Raw genomic sequence first — 27,839 nt, 5'->3', positions numbered from 1 at the left:
AAAACATTTAATATCACTTATAATGGAAATTATGATTGATTAGTGAAAAATAATGCAGAATATTACGTATTTTTACTCTTCGCATTCATCATATCACATTCATTATATTATAACTGTGATTATAATTATGACCATAAATACTTTATTGATCGTAGTAATATTAGATATTTTCCTTATCTATTGAAACATTTTATTGATGTTAATTCGGTAAGTTACCGATAGAAGTTATAATATATCATCCGTCGGTATCAAAAGCAAATGATACGTACGCCACTTCATGTATCCATATAAAACAAAATTTTACTTATCCGCATGCACAGATATATATTAATATAAGTATATACATAAGTTGTATGAAAGCTGCATAGCCGATCGTTTTAAATCTCATGTATTTCATAAGAAGTACATTAAGTAAAAAATTGAATTTAAAGTAATATTAAATAAATATCCGTAACAAAATTATTTTAAATTTACAAAGCGGATACCAAAATTTGTTCCAAATTATTTTATTTTCTAACTGAGAACAATTCAAATATTTATAGCGTTGAATTTGTAACAGATTCTCACCATTAATTACTATATTTCTAATAATAAAATCTTACAAGTAACTATTTTTTTAATATAATATTTTCTATGTTTTTGTAATATTCATATTTATCAGAATATACTGCATAAAGCAAATATTAAAATTGAAATTAAAAACAAAAAATTAATTTTAAATAAAAATTAACCTTATACAAATCACTTATATACAATTTATTTAAAAAAAATAGTGTAAGAGTATGAAATGGAATATTTGAACTATTTTTAGTGTTTAAATGGTTAAATATATTATTTTCTGGATTTGAATATACGAATGAAATATTCGAAGCAAATGCTTGAAATGCAGTTATTGATCTCACATATTGTAAATCACTAATTATTGATACTTTTCAATTGGAGATATGTATTTTTATCGTTCATTATCAATAATATACTTATTACTCTAAATCATTTAATTCATACGAAAATATTTAATTTAATTAATTAGGTACTTTTATTTTACTTTTATTTTAAGTTACAATTGTAGCTTAAGGTTGTAATAAGTATTTTAATAAATTTGTAAATGTAGTAGGTAAAAATAGATTGAAATTCTTAATAGGTAAATATAAATTTGAAGCTTCAATGCAATTTTTAATGATAATTATGATTCTACAATAAATTATTAATATAAAATTATTATCAATAATTATAACTTGAATGATTTTAAGGTATTGAACATAACACATAAATTTTGAATAAAAATTTATATCCTAGATTTATAAGAGTAAACTAATCAGCTAAATGTGCACCATAAAAAATATTTTACATTAAAACTATTACATATGTATCACTCATCGCTCCGATCGTGCATGTCTCATAATTAAAATAATGTTTAATTTCATATTTACAATGCACTATATGATAATGCTATTTCATTCTAATTATGGCAGTATCATAGGCTTCAATATATAGTTTTGTTTTATTAAATAATCATAAGAATAGATTTTGAAATTTTTTAATAATTTCATATTGAAGGCTTAATTACTACTACTAAGCATAATATATCACGTTTTATTAGAACAGACAATTGAAATTGAGTATTCCACGTGTTATAATAGCACTATTAGTATTTAAATAACAATTAATCAATTCGTCCTTAAAGTAATTTAGAAAAGTATAAAAACTCTATTATGAAAATAAGAAATTATATTACTAATTCAAGATCAAAAGTGCGCAGCCCATCACATTTTTATCTCATCGCCAAGAAATTTATACACTGCGTTTGAATCGAACATCGGAAGATGTTAAACAAACTAGGACAATTGGCAGTTCTAGTACACTATGGAGGCACAGCTAGACGAACAAATAATGATCGAATAGTGCTCATCAAGAGCTAATTGCGCAGAGATGAAATCACCGAATTCATTCAAAATACGATACGTACGTTAGATTAAAGATTTAGATATTTAATAAATAATAAATTATTTTGTAAGCAATGTGTTTAAAAGAATTATAGGAAAATATTGCTCATTTCTGCTTTATCGATGAAATTAGTTTTTACATTATCAGTACCGTTGATGCTCACAGTAAGAAAAAGTTTTTAAGCCCGAAACAATTACGGTTCATCCGTTAAACATAGCGATAGACGCCAATTAAATTTCCATAACATTTTTAAAACTTACGAATTAAATTGATAAATTTTTCATGTAAAAATATGTGGATGAAAAAAAAAATTGTGAGGAAATTTGTGTTGAGTAAGGGGAAAAGAGTGAAAGTAAGCCGGTGTGGTGCATCCGAGAGTTGTGACACACCGCAATGATAGCACGTGCGAGTTGAATTGCCTCAGTGTCGTCGATGGATAAAAGAAAAGTCGGCGCTAACGGAGGAAAAATTAATGCCACGAGTGTGCATGTGCCTCGCGCACCTCCCGCTACAATACAAACGTCCGTTAGTTTCTTCCGTTCTGGGTTTTCGTTGTGAACCGATTATCCCAATCACGACTTCCATCAGAGTTTTTCGATCGATAGTGACACCGACTGCGGAAACGCACGTTAATCCTTACGAAGGACTTATTGCGAGTCTCCCGTATTCTAGGGGTAAGCAATCGTTCGAGTGTCAGACGAATATAATGAAAACAGTGTTAAAACCTCCTCGCCGACTCATCCGTAACTTAAATTAAGCTTTGATCGTTTTATTAAAAAAAATAATAATGAAAAAAATAACCGTCCAATAAGGTTCTACAATGGAGCTTTAGAGACAAAAAGAAATTAAATGCTTTTTGGCCGAGCAAGGGACTCGAGTTGCCAACATCTAAATTTATACTCGAATAAAATCTACAAAATTTGGCGTAAATTTTTCAAGAGAGTCCTTTCCCTTTCCAAAGTAATTCACTAGACTATTTTTCATTAAAAAAGGTGCAATCTGTTAAAAGCGAACGAATAATTCTGAAAAAGAAATTGGCGAGTCAGCGAGTCAATATGTTGTGATGTCGATGTAAAGAAACGTACTATTACCATATATATATATATATATATATATATATATATATATATATATTGTTATATTGTTCTAGCTAATAATAATTTACTTTAATTTCTAAGTGAAATACTTTTTTCAATTGTTTTTGCAGCTTAATTTTTTATTATCATATCGTATATTGTGTGATAAACTAGCTGTCACCAATTAGAGTAAAAATAAAAGATGATACGTCATTTGTTTTGCAAATTTTTTATGTACTTCTGCTTGTCTCATACAAATCCGTTTATAAAGGGGGCTGCGACGTCATTATTTTATAAATAAAAACATTAATTACGTAGGTAAACGCGGCATTCTCAATGTGCACACAATGTATCGAATTATGTCAAACAATTGGCTGAATGTGATGCTTTATTAATTAAGTCATGAAAATTGCACGAAATATTTTATAAGCTTTCTTTTGAATTAAGGAGCGAATTAATAAAACATAATTCGAAAAACAGTTATAAATAGTTGAATAATAATTATAAAACTGCCGTGAAATACATCGTAAATATTTTCGGTAAAATATTCTTACATAAAAGATTGTAACCAGACGGTCTTTTAACAATAGCCTATGACTGTAGACGACATTTTTTGTTCATAAGGAGCTTCCACCTCTTCACTTATTGTTATTATTCAATCAGCGGCTCGGTTAAAAGCTGAAGTGGAGATAGCAAAGGTAAAGTGCTTCATAATAAATAACCGATAGTAAAGGTGAGAAATAAGAAGGCGGCCAAAGCATTGCGAAGCGCTTCGTTGATTCTGCGCTGATTAGTGGGTCTGCCTGCATTCCACTGATCGTGATGAACTGCCGCCTGTTTTTCACCTGCCAACAGACGTAACGATCAGAATAAAACATGTTAATGCAATTTTGTGGATAGTGGCGAGAGAGCTCTGGAGAATTTCATATATCGAGATTTTAAGTAAGAAAAATTGCTCAAGTCGGCCAAGAGAATTGAAAAGCAACGGATTACAAATTTAGAACGTTTTATACCATTATGTCTTTTTTATTATATTTTTTGTTACAATTGATTGACAAGTACATATTGAAAAATTCAGAATTACATACATTGCATAAAAAAAGTAGCAATATTGTTAACTAAAGATTTTCAAATTAATTCTATTACATTTGCAAATTTAACATGATTGTTTATATCTAGTAATATGCATCATTACATATTAAACTTATTAAAGTTCCGAACGATACTTTTTAAAATTAGACAACATAATTTCATTATGGATTCTTCCATCCGTACTAAATACGAGCTGTAACTCTAAATTTCATATTTTATTTAACTTAATAAGTACTTATCTTGAACTGATAATTCTCAAAATAATTAAATTATTGATACAAAATGCATTTATTACCTAACATCAATAGCGTAATAAGTTTTACACTAATTTGGAAATTGATTTATTCCCTTGGTCTATCAAAACTAATATTCTTTTAATGTCTTAATATGCAATTTCTCTCACTCACGTAAATAAAAAATTTATTTCAATCTGTAAAAATATTTACGACTTTTTCTTTATCTTTATATTTCCATTAGCGTTTCATTTAACTTACAATTTATTGTAATTATTTAAAACAAAAACAAAACAAAAACTAAAAAACGAATTTCTATTAATTCCTAAATTTGTATAATTTCTTAAAGTAATAGATTTACAGTGAATTATAATGAAGCATATAACTAATGAAATTTTATTACTATAATTATCGTCTAACGTCCCATAGAAAATACGTATAATAATTTTCTTTGTGATATTTTATAAAAAATTTAAACTGCAGAATATTCAGACGTATCGTAAACGTATGTATACTTTATTATTTTAACGCATTCTCACAAGTTTACTATATTCATAAAACAAAAAGATATTAGCAAACCTGATATATCCTTTATCCTTTATAATTCATAAAAAACATAGTTTGGTGCTTTTTCATATTTACTTGTTCGCTTCTTTTTACTCAGAAGGTCTGTTGTTATAATTTCAAGCATGCCAGACGCGTAAATGGTTCATCATAACATCTTTTACCTCGATACATATAAATTGAAGAAATATCGGTTCATACAAATTGAGCTACTTTTATTATGATTACATAGTGCACGTTTTAATACCAATATTTCATATAATAACAACCAGTAATTGATTTAATATGAATTATTTTATATCTCATGATTTTACCAAATACTTTCTTACGTTAATAAGAATAATTATTTCGAAATATTTAAATAAGTATTAACATTAATTATTTATATTCAATTGCACTTCTAATATTACTGACACAGATATTCGATAAACCAACAAGCAAAAAAAAAAAAACACAACTAGAGGTTACGAGTTAATATTTTAAATTAACTTTATAATGAAAAAAAACAATTCGTTGCAATGAAGAAATTAATTTTATTCTTTATGTAATATCAGTATCAATCTAGTTTTTAATGTGCTATTAATTTTCTATGGCTTTTTTCATATAAAACAAAAAATGTTTTATAATATATTATGTTGTAAAATTTAGTTGAAAGTTGAATGTATAATTCATTCAAGACATCTTTCAATACAAATTCTAGGTATTCAATCTAAATTGATTGCTGTTTCATTTACAAGAAAACACTGACCAATAAAGTTAAATAAATTTTATTAAAAAACAAAAAATAAGAAATAAAAAACCAATAAAGTTGAACATTTTTGTTAAATGTTAAAAATGTTTTTAATTATTATCATATAGTCAATATTTTACTATTTCAATACTACAAAACTGAATGTCTCAATATGAAATTGATTAGAAAATTATTAAAGTAATAAAATATTGATTTACTTTTGTAATGTTAAAAAAATTATAAACATCAAGTATGTAAAATAATTATCTCCAGTGAGTTAGTTTTAACTGTTTATCATTTTCTAGCATTTTCTATTTCTAAAAATTCATTATTCCAGATAATTAATTTTCATGTTTGTAATGGTATTCCAACCGTCTATTCATTGGCTAAAATCATCATCTACGCTTACTCGATTTAGTTAGAAATTCTTAGTACGATGTACATATGCTTCGCACTTCGGTTAATATGATTTACTTGATTGTTTAATTTATATTATTCAATACTTTCATTAATTTAAACATGATTTATATTTTGCTCTTATATGTTATCCGTTATCTTAGCTATTAGCCCGTATCTTTTATCTTATATGCATCAACTATATTATAAACTAAAACTTAAATAAATAATGTTTTTAAATTCGATTAAAAATTTGTATTTAAAATATTAAATATACTTTCGTGGATAAAAATTTTTACGAATATTTATTTAAAGAAAAAAAAATTAAAATAAAAAAATTAAATATTTAACAATCTGTACTAGTTGAATTTTACTTCAAAAATATTGATGAAAATGCACTAAATTATATTTTATCTCGATAAGATTACTGAAAGTTATTGACTAATCTTCTATTTATTCAATTTCAACACCATATGTTACTCATATATCTTAAGTAAAATTGTTGCTTTATTAAAATCGTCAAAGACTATTTAATTTGAAACATGTTGAGTTATTTAGTATTCAAGCATATACAGCATTGAATACATTTTTAAGGTAACCAACTTTATATTTTTATGGATATTCACGTTACATAATGTAGATAATTATTCATAAAGACGTCGAATTAGAATAACGCGACTGTTAATATAAAATTTATCCAGATATACCTTTATGAAAGAATTAACTATATTCAATTTATTAAATTTCTTATTAAAACTTCATAATTAAAATTTATTAAATGTTTAAATGCAAATTACTTTATTAAATAATTTATTAAATTTAATTCCTATCAATGTTAATTTATATTAATCCGAAATTTTATATTTTTTAAAACGATTAATTCTTGCGTACGAAGATTTAAATTATTCTTATGTCACTCGACACTACAATCAACGATTGTATTAAAGAACAATATTAAACTCGATTATTAATAAATAAATATTTCTTAATTATTGTAAATTCGTTAGAATTATATTACTTTTATTTTTATAAATGCACATATTGACTTAACGAAAGGAATAAGTTTGTATTAATATAATGTTAAATGGACAAAATAATCAGCAGCAATTATATGTTAATTATAAATATTTGACCTACAATGTAATTATTTACCATTGAGTATATGAATATTCACCAGCGTTGTACTAAACTGTCCAATGGTACAGCTAAACTGTCCGCTATCGCTCTTCTTTGCATGTTCAATTCGAATTCGTGATAATAATTCGTTGTCCGTCCTAAAATAAATGAATCATTTATAGTGTGATGAGTACATTCATTTCCTCTACTATATTAGTCACACTTCTTCGTCTATTCAAATGTCATTCTCTATCACATATATTTCATATTTTTTTCTCTTGTCCGTTTCATGTCCTTTCTTCAAGTATGTAAAATAAATTTATCTAATATTGACTCAGTTAATTTACACGCAAACAAAATAATTACTATGGTACTTATTTAAATACGATCAAATATAATATTAATATATATATATATATATATATATATATATATATATATTGTGATTAATGTATATAGATTGAAATAAAGCGAAATCAACTTAATGGCTAATAATGTATTAGATATTTAGGATAATCCGTTATTATGATTTAAATTTTAATTGTAAAATTATGCAAAATACATGTTTAATATTTATTATATCAATCGGTATTTAATAGCAAAAATATTTCTTCTTATTACATTTGTATATGTTCTTACAACTTTTTTGAATAAATTTTATAATACATACAATAAATATTAATTTTTAATAAATATTTAATAATATGGATTATTAAAGGAATATCTTGACTTTATAATTTTATATTTATTGTAAAACTTCCATAGTCACATAATTTTTCGTTAATTATTAATAATAAATTTACATAAAGTAATATAAATAATACAAATAATCTAAATTGTATGTAAGTAAAAATTTGGATTAGAAAAACAAGAGATTATCTCTCTTCGTAATTTCCTTTCTTTCAATCTTCTTTATAATATTATTTACCAAATATAGTAAATTGTCAAGAAAATGTCGGCTGGAGATTTGATTGATTCTTATGAAACATAATATTATGAATGCAAAACTATCGCAAATAGCAGACTTTTGATATAATTCCGTGAATATGACATTCATTCCCTCATATAGAGCATTCGAACACACCCATTGGTATGATAAACGTTGACGTGGTCCGGTAGTATTTCGTTATTTTTCCTCCATACCGGATGAGGTACCTTCGAGCCAGGCCGTGATGGTCGCGCAATGCATGTCAGCTCCATGATACTTCCGGTTTTGTAATACCGGTCGCGTAGCTCGTGATTAGCTTCATCCACGATTCGTATTTCAGGCGCTGATGAAAAAATTATAATAAATTTATTATATTTAAACACTACATGAGAAGGTAGTTAATTAACTAACAATTTGAAATGATTGCCCAAAACAAAATTCGAGGAATTAAAACATTATGTTTCTATTCGTAGTTTAATAATAATATTTGTTTTTGTAGCTTTTCACAAGTCATATTACCTATTAATATTTTCGTTAAATATTTAAATTGTTAAATTAATAATTTACTGAAGATTATATTTGAAAAATATTTATGAATTCAAATGCTCATAATTTTTTTAAATTACTGAACTTTTAAAACTCATGGAATAGGATTTAAATATAATATTAAATCAAATTCAACAATACAAAGAATATTCGTAGTTATATTCAAATTTAATTAATTCATCACTTTTTCTTTAGTATAGTCTACAGTATTAAGTTTTTCAAAATGTAAAAAAAATCTTTACATCATATAGTAACACATTGATATATGTCGTATATGATACATCGCTTAAATGAAATATTAATACATACTGTTACTCAAATAACATGTATTAAAATGTATTTTCAATTTAAAATAATTATTATAAATTTAGATTAAATATATGACAATGTTATAATAACTAATATTTTTATTAAAAATACGCTATAAAAAAAATAATTACGCATGCACTGAAAATTGACTTAATAAAAGCTTTATTAATCAATTATTTTTTCATTAATGTATCTAGTAATATAATTATTTTATTTCAGTATTATTTTATAGAAGTTTATGAATATTGCATAAAACAAGTTTCTATTAGTAGTTGTAATTAAAGAAAATTATTCAAAATATATTAAAAACTTCTAAATTATTAAAAAAATATATCATTACAAATATAGGTAGATGTGTAAGTATATATGAAACAATAAAGAAACAAAAATATTTATTTCATTTTTTATTACTCTATATTTGTTTCATCACGTCTACATTTTTTTGTTTACATTTAGTGGATTGTCATAGTACAGTCGAAGGACTTTGATTACGATACGAAAGTAGCATAAAATCAATATATTTTTTTCTCAATTTTCATTCAAGAAAAGTTGAAACATTTCCAATAAAAAGAATTATGTAATTTGCACTACATTGAATTTTTATTATTACATTTACGTTTTATTTTATTATCATCATAATTGAGCTTGAATTTTTGCAAAAATCTACTTGCTGTATTTATACTTATTGAATATTTTTTTAGTATTACGTAGTCATCGTAAATGGAGTTTCTTAAAGATAAGCCTAGAGAAGAAAAGAGAGGAAAGTATATTGATGTAGATAGAAATGGAAAAGCAGAGGAAGCTCGTAACGCAGTAGTTTATGTAAATGCTTGAAGAAATTAATTAAAATTGTTATGTTACTTTAGATCTATAGGAGATGTAGTATTAGATCATTACGTTGAACGTTCAAATGGGAATAAATGTATATGAAGAGGATAATTTACACGAATGCACTTATTTTTATAAATAATTTATTACAAATGTGACAAGAATATAAATTTATATTTATTTAATAATAGAATTACGTTAAATTAATTTTTAATTATTTATACAAAATCTTCCTGAAATTTCTAGTGTATTAAAAAATTGTCTGTAATTTATTGTAATTTTTAAGCATTGTTTAAAACATGCATTTTACATATACACATTTGATAGGAGAATATATAGTGACTTTATTGTAAATATACAGTATATTAAAAATTGCAATATATTTATGTTTATATTGTTAATATTGAAAAATATAACTTTTTAACACATTTGTGAAAAATTACATTTCTTCTGTTTATTAAAAAAATCCAAATCTTCAATCTTTGAACGCCAATTGTATGTTATTTTGCAAAGTATGAAGCTAAAATATACGGCAAAAACTTGTATTATGATATTTTCGCGACATTAAATTGTTCAGAATTAAACAATATATAATTTAAAAATTACATAATTTGATTTTTATCATTATATGTTTTACAATATTTTAATACGTCCTATAATTAATTATTACTTAAATCTGTGAAATTTATTATAATCATTGTCAACAATATATTTTGAAAAAAACTAAAAATATTATTACAATAAATTACATATGACTTACACGATTTTCAACGACCATGACATTCTACTTTTCTTTACTTTATATTCATATTTATCTATTTATTTTTATTTTGTACTCATTTTATAACAATGACATACTTATTACGTTATTTGATATTGAATATTCTTATCTATATTACAAACATTCCTTTTTCTATTAGTTACAAATATCTTTTTACTTAATCTACAAATAATAACAATAATTGGTATGTTCAAAGTATTAAGAGGCTTACAAAAATTGGAATATAAAATTGAGAAACTTTAAAGCATAAGTATAGTCCAAAATTATTAATACAACCCTAGTTTTCATTCTCCATATTATATGTAAATATTTAAATATTCGTCAAATACTTAGTAGAATTGTTGAAATTAGTATCTGTACGTTTGTCGTCTTACTTATTTTGAGTAAGAATACATCAAACCTCAAGCCTTTATATGCTTTAGATAGAAAATATAATATTACAGAAGAAATTTAACTTTTTAGAACCCTTTTACAAAATTTTCTTTGATCTACATGTAATTTTTTTTTTTTATTTCTTCTTCTCTCTTCTTTTTATATCTTTGAATTCTTCTCAAATTTGGAAACTGCTCTTTTGCTGCTACAAATGTAAAATATAGTGTGTAATTCATTAATCAAAAATCCACACACTCAAGTTAAATATAGTACGATATGTCCATTTTTAAATACACTAATTATCTGGTACAATTGTTACTAAAGCCGACATGAACAAATTCAATTTAAAAAAAGTAGAGATGTATGTTTTAAAAGGCTTTAATTAAATAAGCCGTCAATTTCTTCAGAAAGTTAATTTTCTTCAATAATTATACAATGAAATTATTATTATTTTTATTACATTGCATTGTTCTATTATAAAGTATGATTTAAAAAAAAAGTCCATTTACATATAATTATAAAATCTATATACCAATATAATTGTAATGCGTTCATTCGTATTTGTAAATTCCAAATAATCAATTTATATAAGCCTAATTACATTTAAATAGAATTTTTATATTTTTATAAAAAATATATTTATAATAAAATTAATTATAATTTATTTAATACAGATATCTAATAAATAATTAATTCGTGGTTATAAAGTACCAATATCGTAACAAGATCGTATCATTTTAATAATATGTAATGAATTTGTTTGAATTTAGAATGTCTAAAGCTTATTATTAGAAAGTATAATAATATTCATTGTAGTAAAAACTTTGATCACAACTTATTAATTAGAATTAAAGGGTAGAATAGATTTATGCACTAGTATTTTATTTTATACGGAGTGGCATTAAATATTTTAATAATAGTATGTAAATTCCATGAATTCCATCGATTGATCTATTCGAAAATTTATATAAAAATATTAAAAATACAGTAGTATTAGAATTAAAATGTGAAATAATATTCAAAAATATCGTAATGAAATTGTAATATATATTAATATGTATATATTATATTTATATATATATAAATATATATATTATATGTATATATATATATATATTTAATATATCAACATGTTAATATTCCATAACAAAATAATATTTTTATTGCGTTTATAAAATTACTAATATCATTGAATCATAAATGTTATTTATTATATATAATAATTATGAATAGAATAATTGCAAAACATTCAATTTCACATACATTTCTATTATTCAATAAAATACAGGAACTCTTTATCATCGACTTATTTAACTGGCATATATTAAATAAAAATTATATTAACCCAATTATAAAAATTTTCATTCAATTACTTACAATATATATATATATATATATATATATGCATATTTAAATATAGAGTTTCGAATAAAAAAAGGAAGAATATTATAATTAAAAACTTTAGCTTATTATTATTATAGAATTATGAAAATAATAATAAGTATTTCACATAAAATACTAAAAAAAAAGGTTTTTTTCATGAAATTTTTTTCTAATTATATATTAAAACTTCACTATTCATTATCATAGTATAAGTTATATAATTATGAAGTTATATGCAAGATTTCTATAAAAGCTAATCAATTTTCAAAACTTTTCTCATAAAAAAAAAACTGTTTTGATACTTTACACCTATATAAGTAGTATAAATTTAAATATTTCAAAATAATTATACAAATATTTATTTATTCAGTTTAATAATATGTATAAAAATATAACTATTTTTTCATTATACATAAATTTTACGAATTATTGTATGAGTTTATATAAATGCCACGAATAAATATGAATAAATGGGAGGCAAAAGTAATTTCTATAACAATGAACAAATGAGTAATTTTATCTAAAATTTATAATATTTTGAGTTTTTTCCCTATAATTAACTATTTCAAAATTATTAATATTATATTGTTATATTTATTGAACAACCATTAACAGATTTAACAATTTAAAATATTTAACATTAACAATATGAGTTATAATTATGAGTTATAATTATTCCTGGGAAAGCTTATATATTTTCTATAGCCTGTTATATATTATCATCTTCTATTACTTAGACTAGAATTTTATTTTCGAATGAATTACAAGTTTACTTAAAACAAAAAGTTCTGAAAAAGTTGTGCTATTAATGTAACTTAAACCATACATAAACTATTCATAAACTTTGACATTTTATTCAATGAGCGTACTTTGTTCTTAAGCATTAATTCGTATAAAGTTTAGTGTTATAATTATTTAATTTAATATTTACATACTCTTTATTAATTAATTGCAAATTAATCTTTTTATTTTTATTACGTTGTTGTTCGTGTTTTAATAAATTGACAGTTTATAATATATAATTATTTAAAAAGTCATAAACTATAAATTTAATTGGTAACATTGATATTACGCATATAAATGTGTCATGAAAAATATTGAAAAAATTAATAAAATAATAGATAAATCCGCCTAAAAAATATTATAAAATTTGATTATCCATTAGTAAAAAGTATTTAAATATTTTAAAATAGTGGTTGTTATCTTAACATTTAAATATATATTTAGTGAATGATTGAAATACAATAATATTATATATAAAATACTCTATATAATATTGTATATATAAAATACTTGAAATTTTAACGATACAATTAAAATAAATAGATATTATATTTGAGCATAAAGTCATTGATTCCAAGTCAGCTTGGAATCGTATTTAAACGGAGCCATGAAATTTTATTAATCATTTTAATGCATTTAGGTTCCAACAATTGAAATTAATGTTTCCTAAGGTCATTAAATATTGGAAATTATTAGCATATAAAACATGTCGATCCAATTTACCTAGAATGGTGACGTTAGTTATGAGCATCTTCGGTGGATGCGTATTCACTTGGCAGACATACAAGCCTCCGTCTTCTTTTTGAATTGCAGAGATGGCCAGTCGCCAGTTGTTCGGGTATTTAAATTTCACTGAATATCGAGGATCACTTGTGTGCGTATTCTTGCCTACAGTGAGCAGTGCTTTATCAGGACTCTGTCGAAGCCACATGACCTATGCGATGGAACAGCGTATTATTAGAACGAAAGATTTCAGTACCCAATTACGTATTGATGAAAACGACAAAATCATATCTTTGACGAATGGGATATTCAAATATTAACGGAGATTATAGCGTGTTAATTTTGTGATACTCTTCCTAACACTCGCCGTTAATTCGCTTATCATTTTTTATTCATAGTTGTCGAGAGCTTTTATATACAAAAAAAAAAAAAGTATATTTCATTGGAGATTAAGCAACCCGTTGACATACAAAAATTCTACATTCTCGAGCTCAAAGTTTTTTAATTTCTTACTTAATGTAATATTTTAAGTATTTAGAATTAATTTCCAAAGTAATAGTAAATACTAAATTCGAAGCTGTAAAATATCAAAAGAACGTGTATCGACATAATGATATAATTATAATTATGTTTAGAAGTGAATAGTATTGTATGAAATTGAAAAGATCCTTTAACTTGTTGTAATGTAACTTGTTGAAACATTGAAGTAAAAGTACCAGGTATAAAAAATTATCTAATTCTCAGTTTACTGTATTAAAGAATAAATGTTTCATTATAAGCAGAGCATGAAATAATTATAAAATATAATTAAATGTAGATTATGATGAAAAAAAATATGTAAGTCATTTTTTTAATGTATTAAGATGGGCCGCCGTTCTATATAAAATTTTATACATAATTTAAGATCATTTTCATTATATGAATCTCGTAAGTATCTAATTCCAAATTCATATACGGTTTTTCATTTTTATTTCTTACTTTCATTTTTATTAAAAAGTTCTAAAAATTTAACATATTTTAAATATTCTGCAGTGACGTCCTGTGATAAAATTAATTAATAAAAAATCAATTTTATTAATTAATTTATTAATTTAAAAATATTTTCAATATTTTTAAAAGCAATTTTAAACAATTAAATAATATAATAATTAAATTCTTACATAATTTATGTATAAGAATATTTATCACGTGTGAAAATAAAGCGATAAAAAACGATGTTGCAGAATATTATAAATTGGGATGTATTAAATTTATGTTGAATATATTGATAAATATTTTAGAAATAAAGTAATTGTGAATAATGCTTTACTTGCAAAAAATTATATGACACGGATACCGAGATCCTGAGAATTAATTAATATTTATAATAATATATATAATATATAATGTATAATATGTTTAAATAAAATTCAATTAGAATATTAATTAAAGGGTGTATGTAAAATAGAATCATTGAGGAATTTTGATTAATATATTATTAATATTAATTAATCAATTTTTCATAATGACTAATTTTCATTTTAGTAAATTTCTATATTATATACAAAAGTATAATAATGAGTAATGATATTATCCAGTTTTTGTCATTAATATTGCTTTATTAGTTAGAGAAAGATAATAAACCTTATCATGCTTAGACATTTAAATTATTATTGATATTAACTGTTTTGATTATTTTTACAGATAAATATTATCTATAATTCACTTTAATACTTCATGTATACATATTATTAGTATTATTAATTGATGCTATTTCAAAATTTATAAAATTAGCAAATTGTAATTATTATGCAATATTTAAAATTATGGGTATCAAAGGAAAACATAATTAAATTTTCCTTGATCAAATATTTATATTTATTTATAAATATGATTATAGATGGGTTTATGTATTAATAAAGGATGGTTTGTCGATTGCATATAATTAATTAATCTGTATAATAATAAATAATAAAATCTAAATGATTAATATCTAATTATCAAATAAAATGATATTCTTATAGCTCATTAAATAAATTAAACATAAAAGTATATGAAATGGTTTTATAAACTATTAATTTAAATTCAATCTAAAACTAACACTTAAAATGATTATAACTCAATTTCAATAAGTCAGCATACTTTAATTATTCATAGGAAAAACTGCAATCAGTTGTTAAAATTATGAAAATTTAAAAACTTCTTTTTAAAATAGTATAAAAAAAAATAATAATATTGCCATAAGAATAAAAATTAAATTATTTTTTAACTTAGCACATTCAACTGCTCAACAACTTGTAAGTGTAAATAGTCTATGAAAAAATTCACACATAATTCTAAAAAAAAACGTTCGTTCTCATTAATAATCGACGAATAATGTAAGTTATGTAAATACAAATTTCACAAAGAGATATGTGCAATAAATGTACTCCCAATTACTTCTGAAGCAATTTTCTAACATCGATCTGAGTATTAGCATATTAAAACTACTGATCAGCGAATAAGCATAATTACCATTTTACCAGACAACATCACGACTCGGCAGTCGAGAAGTGCGGTATCGCCCAGATGTGCCATGTTATTGGAACCATTGATTTCCTGACCTTCGGCATTTTCAAAATAAGGTCCTCTGTGTGCAACATGATGGTGCCTCAGTCGGGGAACTTTCAAAGGATTGGAGCCCGTGAAGTCATGTTGAATACGCTGTTCGTGTCTGATTTTGATGTGTTCTAGAACACGGCAAAGGTTAATTTATTATTGCAATGCAATTTTGATCGTAACAAGAATTCGTACAGCCAATAATTATGAAACTGTATAAAATATATTTTTGCCATAAATTTGACGATGGAAAATAAGATTTTTCAGGTTCCTGACCCGCATGCAAATTATACAGTCACAAGTCGAAGGCGAAACAATGAGCAAGAATAAGAGAGAAAATACTGAAAGGAGAGACGACAATCAGAGAGAGAGAGAGAGAGAGAGAGAGACAGAGAGATAGAGAGAGAGATAGAGAGAGAGAGAGAGAGAGAGAGTAGATAATGAGTGGAAGAGAGCTATGACATTAGCTCGTAAAAGTGTTATAGAAGAAAGCTAATCCTATGCTCTCCGAAAAGTTAGTGTCCTCTCGTAACTTATTATCTTCAAAATAATTTTCAGCTATTCTTCAAAGAGGGTAGGAGTCGCAGCACTTTCTGGAGAAAAGTCTACCGAGTTTTGAATGTAGAAAACAACACCCAGGGAGAAATTCTGGAAGTTATTCTGAACACTCATGGAAGAAAAGGCTCCAAAGAAGCAAATAGTTTTGAAAACGTCAGCCATGGAACTTGGATATTCATTCGCTATAATTCTTGATCCAAAAAAGAGTTGATCTAAAAAAAATCACTTATTAGATGTCTTTTTCAATCTTGTTGTTTGTTTAAAATTTGGTTAAAAATTAATTAAGCTTCGATTATGATTAATTATATAATAATAAATTATGTAATCGATATGATAATTTTTTGTGTCATAGGAATCGTGATTATTAAATTTCCGATCATTTAGATGTAATTTAATTAGTTACCATTTCATTATGACGAGAGGAAAGATCTAAAAGAAAAAGTATCAATTTCGTTTCATTATGTAACTTCAATTTTGAATTATTGAGAATTCTTTACATTTTTTTTAATCTCGTGTAAGCCATTTAAGTTGTTTAGAAAAGCAGAATATGTTCTCATAATATTTTTCATAAGTCGATATAATGTTGAGCTTCTGAATTTATAAAATGCTTATTAAGAATTTATAGCACGTTTAAAGAGAAAGTAAAAGAGATTATTATGCATTATATCTTACAGGGTTTCATTTGGAATATTTTAACATAGAATTTTAATAAATATAATTGATATAAGTAAGATATAAAAGATATGAATAAAGTATTATTGACATATTTAATATAAAAAACAAACAAAAAAAAAACGTTAAGTATATATTTGAAAGATATAATTTTTCCTATGAATTATAGTCGGTTTCGCTTTACTCGAAGTATTCAAATTATGATTGATATTGATTTACATTCAATACAACTATTGCAATTAAAATTAAAAATTTAAACTTATTATTTTTTATTTTAATTTAATTTTCACACTCCATTTCACATTACTTTTAGTATTATTGAACGGAAACTTGTAACCATCTTTTACGGAACATGAAAAAGAAAATAATCTTAAATACTCGGAAAAACAAATGTAATTTCACATTAAACGTCGAATATTTCTAAATTTTTATAAATTTTTTAAAACCTAAAAACATCAAGTTGATTTTAGTACAACACAATCAATATAGTTTAAATTATTTCCTATTTAGTTTGATAATTATTAATTTGAATAATTTTTAGACGATTTCCCAATGTATTTTAATTTTCATCCCCACGACTCGCAATTCCTTTGTTAGAACGTACAATTTAAGTTCCAATCGATAATACATTCTTAATACAAATATTTTATTGAAATTAATAAAATAATTATAAAATTATTTCAAATATTAAAACATACGCTTAACGAAATATCTGAAAGTTAACTTTTTATATTTTAATACTGTTAATGTTCGTACAATTATTGAACAATCTTGAACTCTATTAAATTATAATTACTATACTTAAATGACGTTAATAATAGAAAGCTGAGAAAATAATAAAAAATGATTTATTATTATTATTATTATTATTATTATTATTATTATTATTATTATTATTATTATTATTATTATTATTATTATTACCGTATTGTTATAATCACTCTATGGACATTTCGCAATAACATTTATCCATTTAGTTGTTGTAATTTGAATTGGAAAAAGAACAATTTTATCAGATTACGATTTAATACGTAATCCATTGAAATTCAATAACCATGTGATTTCAAATTAATTTACAGAATTACCGACATTTGCTGTAAAATGTGTCAGCTACATTCAGGCGCACTTTGCGCCTCTTACAGCAGCAGAGAGTAAATTCGAATCGCACAAAGATGCTGCGCTTAATCACGGGAGACCGAGCGCCAATGTGCGTGAAAAGTCAAGGCCTCTGACCATATAAGGCGGTCACCATCGAATTGTCGGACGTGTTTTGATGGAGAATGATTTCCGTGATGTCATCAAAGACACTGCGGTGCATTCCAGATAGAAGTTCGCGTGGCTTTTACTTTGACGTCTATTGCTTTGACGAAACGAGATACGGCCAATGGCTGTATTCTTTGTTACATTCCCAACATATTTCATTCTAACCGCGTACTTCTGGCAATTTATCTCGCACGTATGGGATTTCTACACGATGTGGCTTAATACGTATATTAGAATTCTGTTATCGGACGATGTTTTTCATTGCAGCGTGGCAAACGAATGGCGTTAGTAAACGCGCCATTCTGGTCTCCTTACTAAACTGATCTCCCGATCCCAAGTGTATTGTATTTTATCCCATGTGTATTGTATGATATTTTTAAAATTCTTTTTCTGTGTGATTTACGAAACTATTCGTTATTCCGGCCACTCCTTATGATGTAGGGATTTTTCGCGTTCAGATTTAATTAATAAACGAAACTTATAAGAAATTTTCGATTATGCTTGAGTTTAAACTATTGATTATATAATATCATTATATTTTATATTCCACGTCTTTAAGCGTTAAATATTAAAAATATTCGATTTTACGGCGGATAAGGTATGTTAAATACTTTAATAAAGTAATGTATTCTACTGTATGATCAATATTAGAATATATAAAAATAATTCATGACATCTATTTATTTTGTTTTTTATAATATATTACGTTAATATTTGTTCTGTATTCTTTCGCCAAAATAGTAAATTGAGTGATTAAATCATCGTTTTTATAAGCGGATTAATCATATCTACACGATAAAAAGTTTAAGTACAGCGTCAAAAAATAAAAAAAATAAATAAATATGTTACCAAATGTTTGCTTAGTTCATCCAGAAGCGGAAGGAAAAAGCAATTTTTACATTATATATAACAATTTCATATTGTTATACAAAGATATTTTAGATTTCGTTGTCATTAGTTGAATAAGATCATTGAAATATCTCTGAAAAATATTATAAAATAAAAAATATAATTAATATTATTAAATTAATTAATATTAATTAAATATTATTAAATAAAAAAATTTATTATTTATATATCCGACAGAATAATAATAGAAAATTGTTGTTGTATGGGAAAGGTTACCATTAATAAATAAAGATGATCTTCATAATTGAATAAATTAACAACATCAACTTTATAACTATTATTTTATTTATTTTATATAGGTATGAATGTATTAAAATAGATTTAATAAATACTTACAGTCCATTATGTTATAATATTATAACGATATAATCTTTTTAAGATAACGGTTACATTAAATTATGAATACAATAATACTTTCGTCAATGCAAATTGGAAAAAAAGACATTAATGTAATAATATTATTTAATATTAATGAATTTTACAATTTTTTATTTGATTTCAAAAGTCTGGCTTCTGGAAATCGAAACTGTAAAAATTAAGCAGCTTTCATCAAATAGTTCTCATTTTTTTCATTAAAGATAATTATAATTAACCAGTTAAGAAGATAATCTCATTTTCCTTTTAAAGGATCACTAAAATCCTTGGCCATTGCAGAAATAAGATCAACTATTTAAGACTTACATAAAAGAATAGTTTTTCACTGTTACTGAGAAAACTGCGGTATTTCTAATCTCAATAATCTGTTATCGTGCAAGAAGTTTAAAGCGTAACATATATAGTGTGTTACTGTAAAATTTAATAAATATTATTTTAAGCAATAATCTACCGATAGAATAATGTTGTAAATGAAAATAAACAATGCAAGAATTAAAATCTGATGTAATAATTAATTTGACAAGCGTTACTAACAAAATCAAAATTAAATAATTTTTCGGAAATAATTATAATCGAGAAGTATTAATTTTAATCGACAAATATTGAGATAAAGTGAGAGAAATAAATTGAGAAAGTATAATATGATTAAGACATATATAATATTTTTAAAGAGGATAAACAGTCATGATTTCTTTATCAAATAATGAAATTAAGTTCGAAAGTAGATATTAATTTAATTATTAAGAATGAAAGGTGTATAATAATTATCTGAAATGTAGTAAACAAATTTAGATTCATCCAGTAAACATAATTAATTTCAGAAGTATTAAAGTGTACAGTTACAGTCGAAGTAAGATTATAAGAATTATCTGTAAAGTAAAATCTATCGCTTATTATATAATTTACTATTTTTTAATTTAATGTTATTCGATAATAACAACTAAGACAACCCAACTGTGGGTTTTAAATAAAATGCTATATGTAGATTTATAACAAAGTAGACTGATTATTGTGAAATATTTGACTTCTTTCTACAGAATTCTTTTAAATGCGCAAAATACCTTTAAATTGAACTGTCTAACACATCTCTTTTTCAAGCCCATGAAGGTGAGTGGCGTAAGTATTAGAGCCGCAGAAATCGCGATTCTCATGTTCGAGCGCTATTTCCGTACTTTATGGAGTGGGCAAAAGCTTGAGGTTTCCTCGGATGAGGATAACCTCATACAATCAGGAGAGAAACTTGTTAATGTGCACCTATTGAAGAATAAAAGAGAGTATAGATAAATAAGGTTACAGAAATCAAAAACATTTTTTCGGGACAAATATTGAACTGTAATTCCACCCAAGTATTTCAATGAGTGTCTTAATCACTTCTATTTAGATACTGAATACAAAAAATTATTATTGCCGTTCGCTAACAAAATTACGATATAAGAATATCATAATTAATAGTAATTATTGTACTCATCATCGTACTCTAACAAATTTGTCGCATGACTGTTTTATCCAATACAAATAAAAATCATCAGTTTTATCTATAATAGATATGCTACGTAATATATGTATATATAATTATGTTCTTATTATAATTCTGAAATTCTTTATTTGTAAACTATTTGTGAGTAATAAGATTAAAATTGATTAAAGAAACAATTTACTTTAATATTTACTTGGTTATTCTATATTTATCAAATGCTTACGTAAACTTTATGTTATCCCATAATAGCGAAACTAAATATTGAGATGTAAAAAAAAAAAGCAGATCCTTATTAATAATACTATCATAATAATACTATTTATAAAATTATTATATTCCTTATACTAATGTTGGATAAACAATTTAATATGCAGTATACAGATAAAATTTTTACACCTCGAATTAAATTTTTTATATTCTTCGATTTTCATTAAAAAAAACGTAAGGTCTATTTATATATATAATATATTTATATATAATAATGCAAATAATAATTGTTCTTTTCGAACCTGAAAATATAAATTCTATATATTATAAATTTCAGGCAATTTAGAGAAAATGACGATAAATCTTGGACTTGAAATGTATCTGATAATAAACATTTTAAAGAAAAAGTACACTTATTATAGTGTTAATAAAAAGTAACTAAATATATAAAAAAATTAATTTATAATTTTTTACGCAGTAAATATTTTTTCTCTTTGTTTCTTGTTTCTCATGCGACGATGAATTCGCTGAGTATCTTCACTAAACTACAGCCAGTGCATTCTTTCGTTTATACAAACACTTTCAATATATATAACCTCGATTTTTGTCAGTTTTTCATATAAAAATATTTCAAATAAATAGATTATTGCACTTAAATATGCGAATGATATTTCGTTATTTATTTACCGATTTTATCCTCATTCGTGACTTTTAGTTCTATTAATTTCCATAAATTGCTTTGTTATGATACGTAAATTTTGACATAAAAGAATCGTACTACCAAAAAATTTATAAAATACAAGGAATACTATAAGCTCGTATTGCGGCTATTCGATATTGGTAAGCCTCTATTAAAATCATTGCAATTTATCATTTTCTTGAATATAAATATCTTACATTTTTCCTAATAGTTAGATAGACCTAATGGATATTTCTTTTTATCAAAATAATTATTTTACACGAAAACTTTTAATATAATAATTTTCTTATAAATTATTGCGTAATATTGTATTGTGTCTTCCTTAAGATACCGCGTATTTCGTATTATCTTCTTGGATATTGGATATTTCATTAAAAGAACTTGCATGATAAGTGAAATTTATAAGTCATTACGCAAAAAGTAGAAAACTATCTTTAATATATAGAACTATTACATCTTACCTTGTCTGGCATTAGTAATCTATGCATGCATGACAACAGCAACGCACGAAGATAATGTAGTAACAGGATATTTTAGATGTATGAAGGAATATATATATTCGCTCATAAGCTTAAATTATATAAAGATGTACAGCTTAACTATTACTGTTATTAGTATTAATTTCTATATCATAAATATTCGATAGCAATGGTTTGAAATTATATTCAATTTCGTTTTTCTAATTTTTCTCAAAATATAAAAGAATAGCTCTCGCATATCATATTCAATCAGATATAATTACTAAATCGCAATTTAATTATTATGAATTTAATTAATATAACCAATTTTAAATATTAATTTTTTGAAGCATCGCAAGGTATGGAGGAATTAATAAAAGTTCTGATATTTAAATTAAATTAAAATATGTTTGTTTATAATTAACTGTATAATAATAAATCTAACCCTTAAACCATTTGTATGCCACGAAAGTGGAAAGATCTATTAATCTTAGGATGTTTCAAATTTATCACCACATGTGTACATTGCCTTTTCTTCCGTGACGATCCATCTCAACTATGTTTACACACCATTTTATAATAATAAACTAATTTATTATTTTAAATTAAATAGTTGTAATACAATTTTATTACTTCACCATTATCTTATTATAAATTATTCGATTAAAATTTTTACAAGTAGGATTTTTAGAAAGAAGATTTATTTTGATGTATTGATGAAGTCTATTCAATGTTATATGTCATTATTAACATTTACAATAGAATAATACAGTGAAAATCAAGAGTAAATCATTTTATAACTATTTGTTAATAATTATACGAATATATATATATAATTATCAACATTAAATCAATAATTAAAAAAATAGTTATTACACAAAAATTAATTTACCGACATTTATTTAAAAAACTCTTATATAATCGACATTCTTATCTAACACTTAATATATCTCAATAACACACTTATATAACAAATCATTGTAGTTCGAATAAATTGATTTTTTATACTACATATAATTTATTTTAGTTTTCATCATAATTTCTTCAAATTTCAGTAGAAATTTGTAGAAGAACAAAAATATAGTATCATTAAAGTAAATAAAATAGATAATGAATGAAATTGATAAAACTTTTAGGCTTCTTTTTATACTAATATAATAAATAATGTATATATATATATATATATAATTTAAATTCACTTGAGATAACAAAATTTAATTCATTTTAGTAAAAAATAAATAAAAATATACTTAGATAAACCTTATTTATTTCGTTTTTATTCTGTTTAATATTTTTTACAATTATTTTATCATAATAATAATATATTTGATATAAATGAAATCCAATTGAATTAGATATGTTCTAAAATAATTCAGATTATTATTCATGTATAATATTATGAAATGGAATATAAAAAAAAAAACAAGGTTAACAATACTTATAACTTTCAATTTTAATTCAATACTTATAAACAATAGAAACAAATATAGAGTACAAGAACAATTATTATAAAATTTATCTACTCAACGTATCTTAAGTTTTCATTGATATATCTTTTTAATGAAATTATGATATGCTGTTTAGCCACAAAGAATTATCAAAGCGAGTGAATAAAAGTAACAAACAACAACAAACAAGTAACAAACACTTTTAGCCTAAAGTAATAAATTTTTCTGGATATTATCGTTTCAATTAGAAATTCAAATGTTCGTATAAGATTTTGGATATATTATTTCGAAGTAGTAACGGTTTGTTCAATTTTCCTACGGCTATATCGAAGCTATTTCCAATAAACCTCGGTGACGCTCTCAATTCAGATTTTCTTTAAGATTGCACTAGGGAGTTCGTCCAGATAAATTTTAGAATGCTGAAGTCAGTACATCGGCTTAACTGTCGATTCCCAAAGGACAAACTTAAGATTTTCTCTCACTCAAAACACTCAATAGCTATATATTTTTCCTTCGATAATGTATGACAAAAGTTATAATAGATTTTTGGCTATTCACGTATTCTAAATCAAGTACTTTAGATATTTTGATAATGAAACAATGTTATAAATCTAGATATTTATGAAAAGTTGGATATTATAAGAAATTAAGATATTCTTGGCATAATATATTTATAACATTAAATCAATAAACAACAATAAATATGACTATAAATACAAATGATATGTGACTTTTTTGTATTCTGCTTTAGCCTTTGTCTTTAATTTAAAACAAAAAGGAATTGAATTGTAAGCAAATAATTTTCATATATTAATTAACCTGAATTTTTAATTGAAATGTTCAAATAATAGAAGATAGATTTACAAAAATGTATTACATATTGAGATTCATTAATTATTACCGGAAAATCCTCATTTTAAATAGAAGTTTCAGACTCGATATTGTTATTATTCAGTATTAAATATTACAACGAACAATTTAAAATTGAAAAATGCCATAGCTTTAGATAAAATTTTTAAAACAATGCTTAATATCGTTTCAAATATTACAGAAGAGCTATTACGTATTATACAAACATTTTAAAGTAATTTTATATTATGAATAATTAGCTTGACAATGAGATTTTTTCAATTTCATAATATATATATTATAAATATACTCATATGGAAATCGACAGAAAATATTCTTTAATAATTGAAAAAATCTTGAAATACATTCAATCATGAAAAATTTCCTGCTCAATAATTCTAAAAATTAGCTTTACACACAATATCTGAACTATAGAAACACCATGTGATAAATAAGTTTCTAGTAAATTTTTATCTTTAAATTATAATAGAAAATTCATTAAATAATCTTATTCAGAAAAGTAAGCAAAAGTAGAAGAAAAACTTCGAGATTATATTCGTTCATTGTACAATGATTGGTTGTTGAAACTGTAGTTCAAACTTTCAATAAAATATTTCATTCCGTAATTTTTAAAGCTTAGGTAGTATATTATCCTGGATTATTTTCCCTTAGACTTTTCAGCTTTTGTCAACAGTACGACGGAACATACACCCACTAACATTAAGAGCATCAACTATGAACCTTTAAAACTTTAAGAAGCTCGACTTTTCCTTTTGTGTATTTACATACCTAAACCAATTGAGATTAAAATAATTAATTATACAAAAGTTATTACAGCTTATTTTTCATAATATATTAACATTGTGAAATCTGACTCGGACACGGTTTCATATATAAATTACTCTATCATATTTAATTTATATTTAATATAATTATTATTCTCATATACTTTAAAGTATTTTATAATTTTAAAGTATTTCATAGATACACACAATTAAATAAGGAGTAGAAAATATTCCAATTATATTTGGGCAGAAATGTATTCTAAAACTCTACAAAATTAACAAATACTATACTTGTCTATTAAACATTATTACCATACATAAAATATATACTAAAATCATTATGTCGATTAAATTATAATTCAGTGAAGGAAATGCATATTAATAAAAATCTATAAAAAGAACTTTAGATAAATTAGAATTTCCTTGTAAATATATGCAATAAGTATATATTTATATATGGAACTTGATATATTATATTTTTATTTCTTCTTATCTTTGACTTTCTCATATTTCTTGTCTCAAAACTATATTAAACTTTTTATCTGAAAGAAAGAAGTCGAGTGGGTTTCGTAGGATGAAAATGCTTTTCGCAGCCGCAGGTTTTGCAACGCAATTACGATTTTTTCTGTTAAAGCTTTTGTTGTCTACTTTCTTTTTTACTTCTATGCCTCTATGCTCTTTCATCGCAGTGTCTTCTCTGCTTCTTTTTTGACTGTTTACACTTATAGAAAGTAACCAACAGACAAAGCAGAAATTACAAACGCGTTGCTAATTCTATTATATTTCCAGTCTGCATTCCGACTTAACGCTCGATAAAAGTGGAAGAGAATAACTAAAAGAATATACAAGATTGAATAAAAACTAAGTGTGAAAATCATAAATACTTGAATATATTGAGACAGCTAAGAGAATAAGAGAAGAGATTAAAAAAGGTAAATAAATATATAGACAATGGTTTTATAAATTTTTTTTTTATTAAAGAAAGTTAAGAAAGTTTAATAATATTGACATTAAAATATGAATTAATTTCCTTTTGTAATGAAGAGGAATGTAATTTTTATTATATATAAACGCAACTGTATCATAAAAAGCTACATTGCTAATTGTAAATAATCTTAGTGTTTAACCATTGTTATTTTGTAGATTATATTACATTCTATTATATTAAAATGCATTATACGTTATCATAATAAAGTATTTTAAAAGAATTTTAAATTTTATTTAAGAATTTTATTTATTGAATTGTTTGTTCTTAATGTAATTCAGTTACTTCATTTATAAGAGCTGAAGTAATATCTTTAATTTTGTTTATTAGTATACGAATTTCAGTTATATTTTATGCATTTGTAAATTGATAAATAAATACACAAAAGCGTGCACGTTCGCATATATATATATATAATCTATGGAATTTGTAAAAAATTGTTAATTATCATGTAGAAATACTAAAAGATGGAGTTGTTTTATTTTCAGACTATATTAAGTAATTCGATAGATTTCGAGAATCTGAGAAATGATTTTACCTTCGAACCTTTGTTCTTTATAAAAATACATGATTTATCGTTTTTATCCAATTTAAATTATTATTATACGGATAATCCTTGTTTAATTAAATGTAAAATATGTCATTAAAACATTTAGATATTACATCATGATTAATCTAGACATATTTATGATTGGTTTATATATCTATGCTAAATCCATTATTCTCCCCTGCATAAGTCAATTATCCATCCCCTATTCGATCTGCATGGGCA

General features: G+C 23.9%; 1 protein-coding gene across 1 annotated transcript in view; it reads right to left on the bottom strand.

The window, feature by feature from the left end:
• Window positions 1–3,728: 3,728 nt before the first annotated feature.
• LOC105367717 (defective proboscis extension response 18) overlaps window positions 3,729–27,839 on the bottom strand; it is a 54,571-nt gene continuing 30,460 nt past the window's right edge. The window contains exons 2-6 of the mRNA XM_011506486.1: window positions 16,298–16,512; window positions 13,805–14,015; window positions 8,236–8,422; window positions 7,188–7,309; window positions 3,729–3,865 (exon numbers count right to left, since the gene is read on the bottom strand). Of these exons, the coding sequence (XP_011504788.1) occupies window positions 3,729–3,865; window positions 7,188–7,309; window positions 8,236–8,422; window positions 13,805–14,015; window positions 16,298–16,512 (872 nt within the window). The remainder of the gene's footprint in view (window positions 3,866–7,187; window positions 7,310–8,235; window positions 8,423–13,804; window positions 14,016–16,297; window positions 16,513–27,839) is intronic.

This window comes from Ceratosolen solmsi, unplaced genomic scaffold, assembly GCF_000503995.2.
Source record: "Ceratosolen solmsi marchali unplaced genomic scaffold, CerSol_1.0 scaffold7, whole genome shotgun sequence".
Lineage (NCBI taxonomy): Eukaryota > Metazoa > Arthropoda > Insecta > Hymenoptera > Agaonidae > Ceratosolen > Ceratosolen solmsi.
This window is presented reverse-complemented; position numbering and strand designations above follow the sequence as displayed.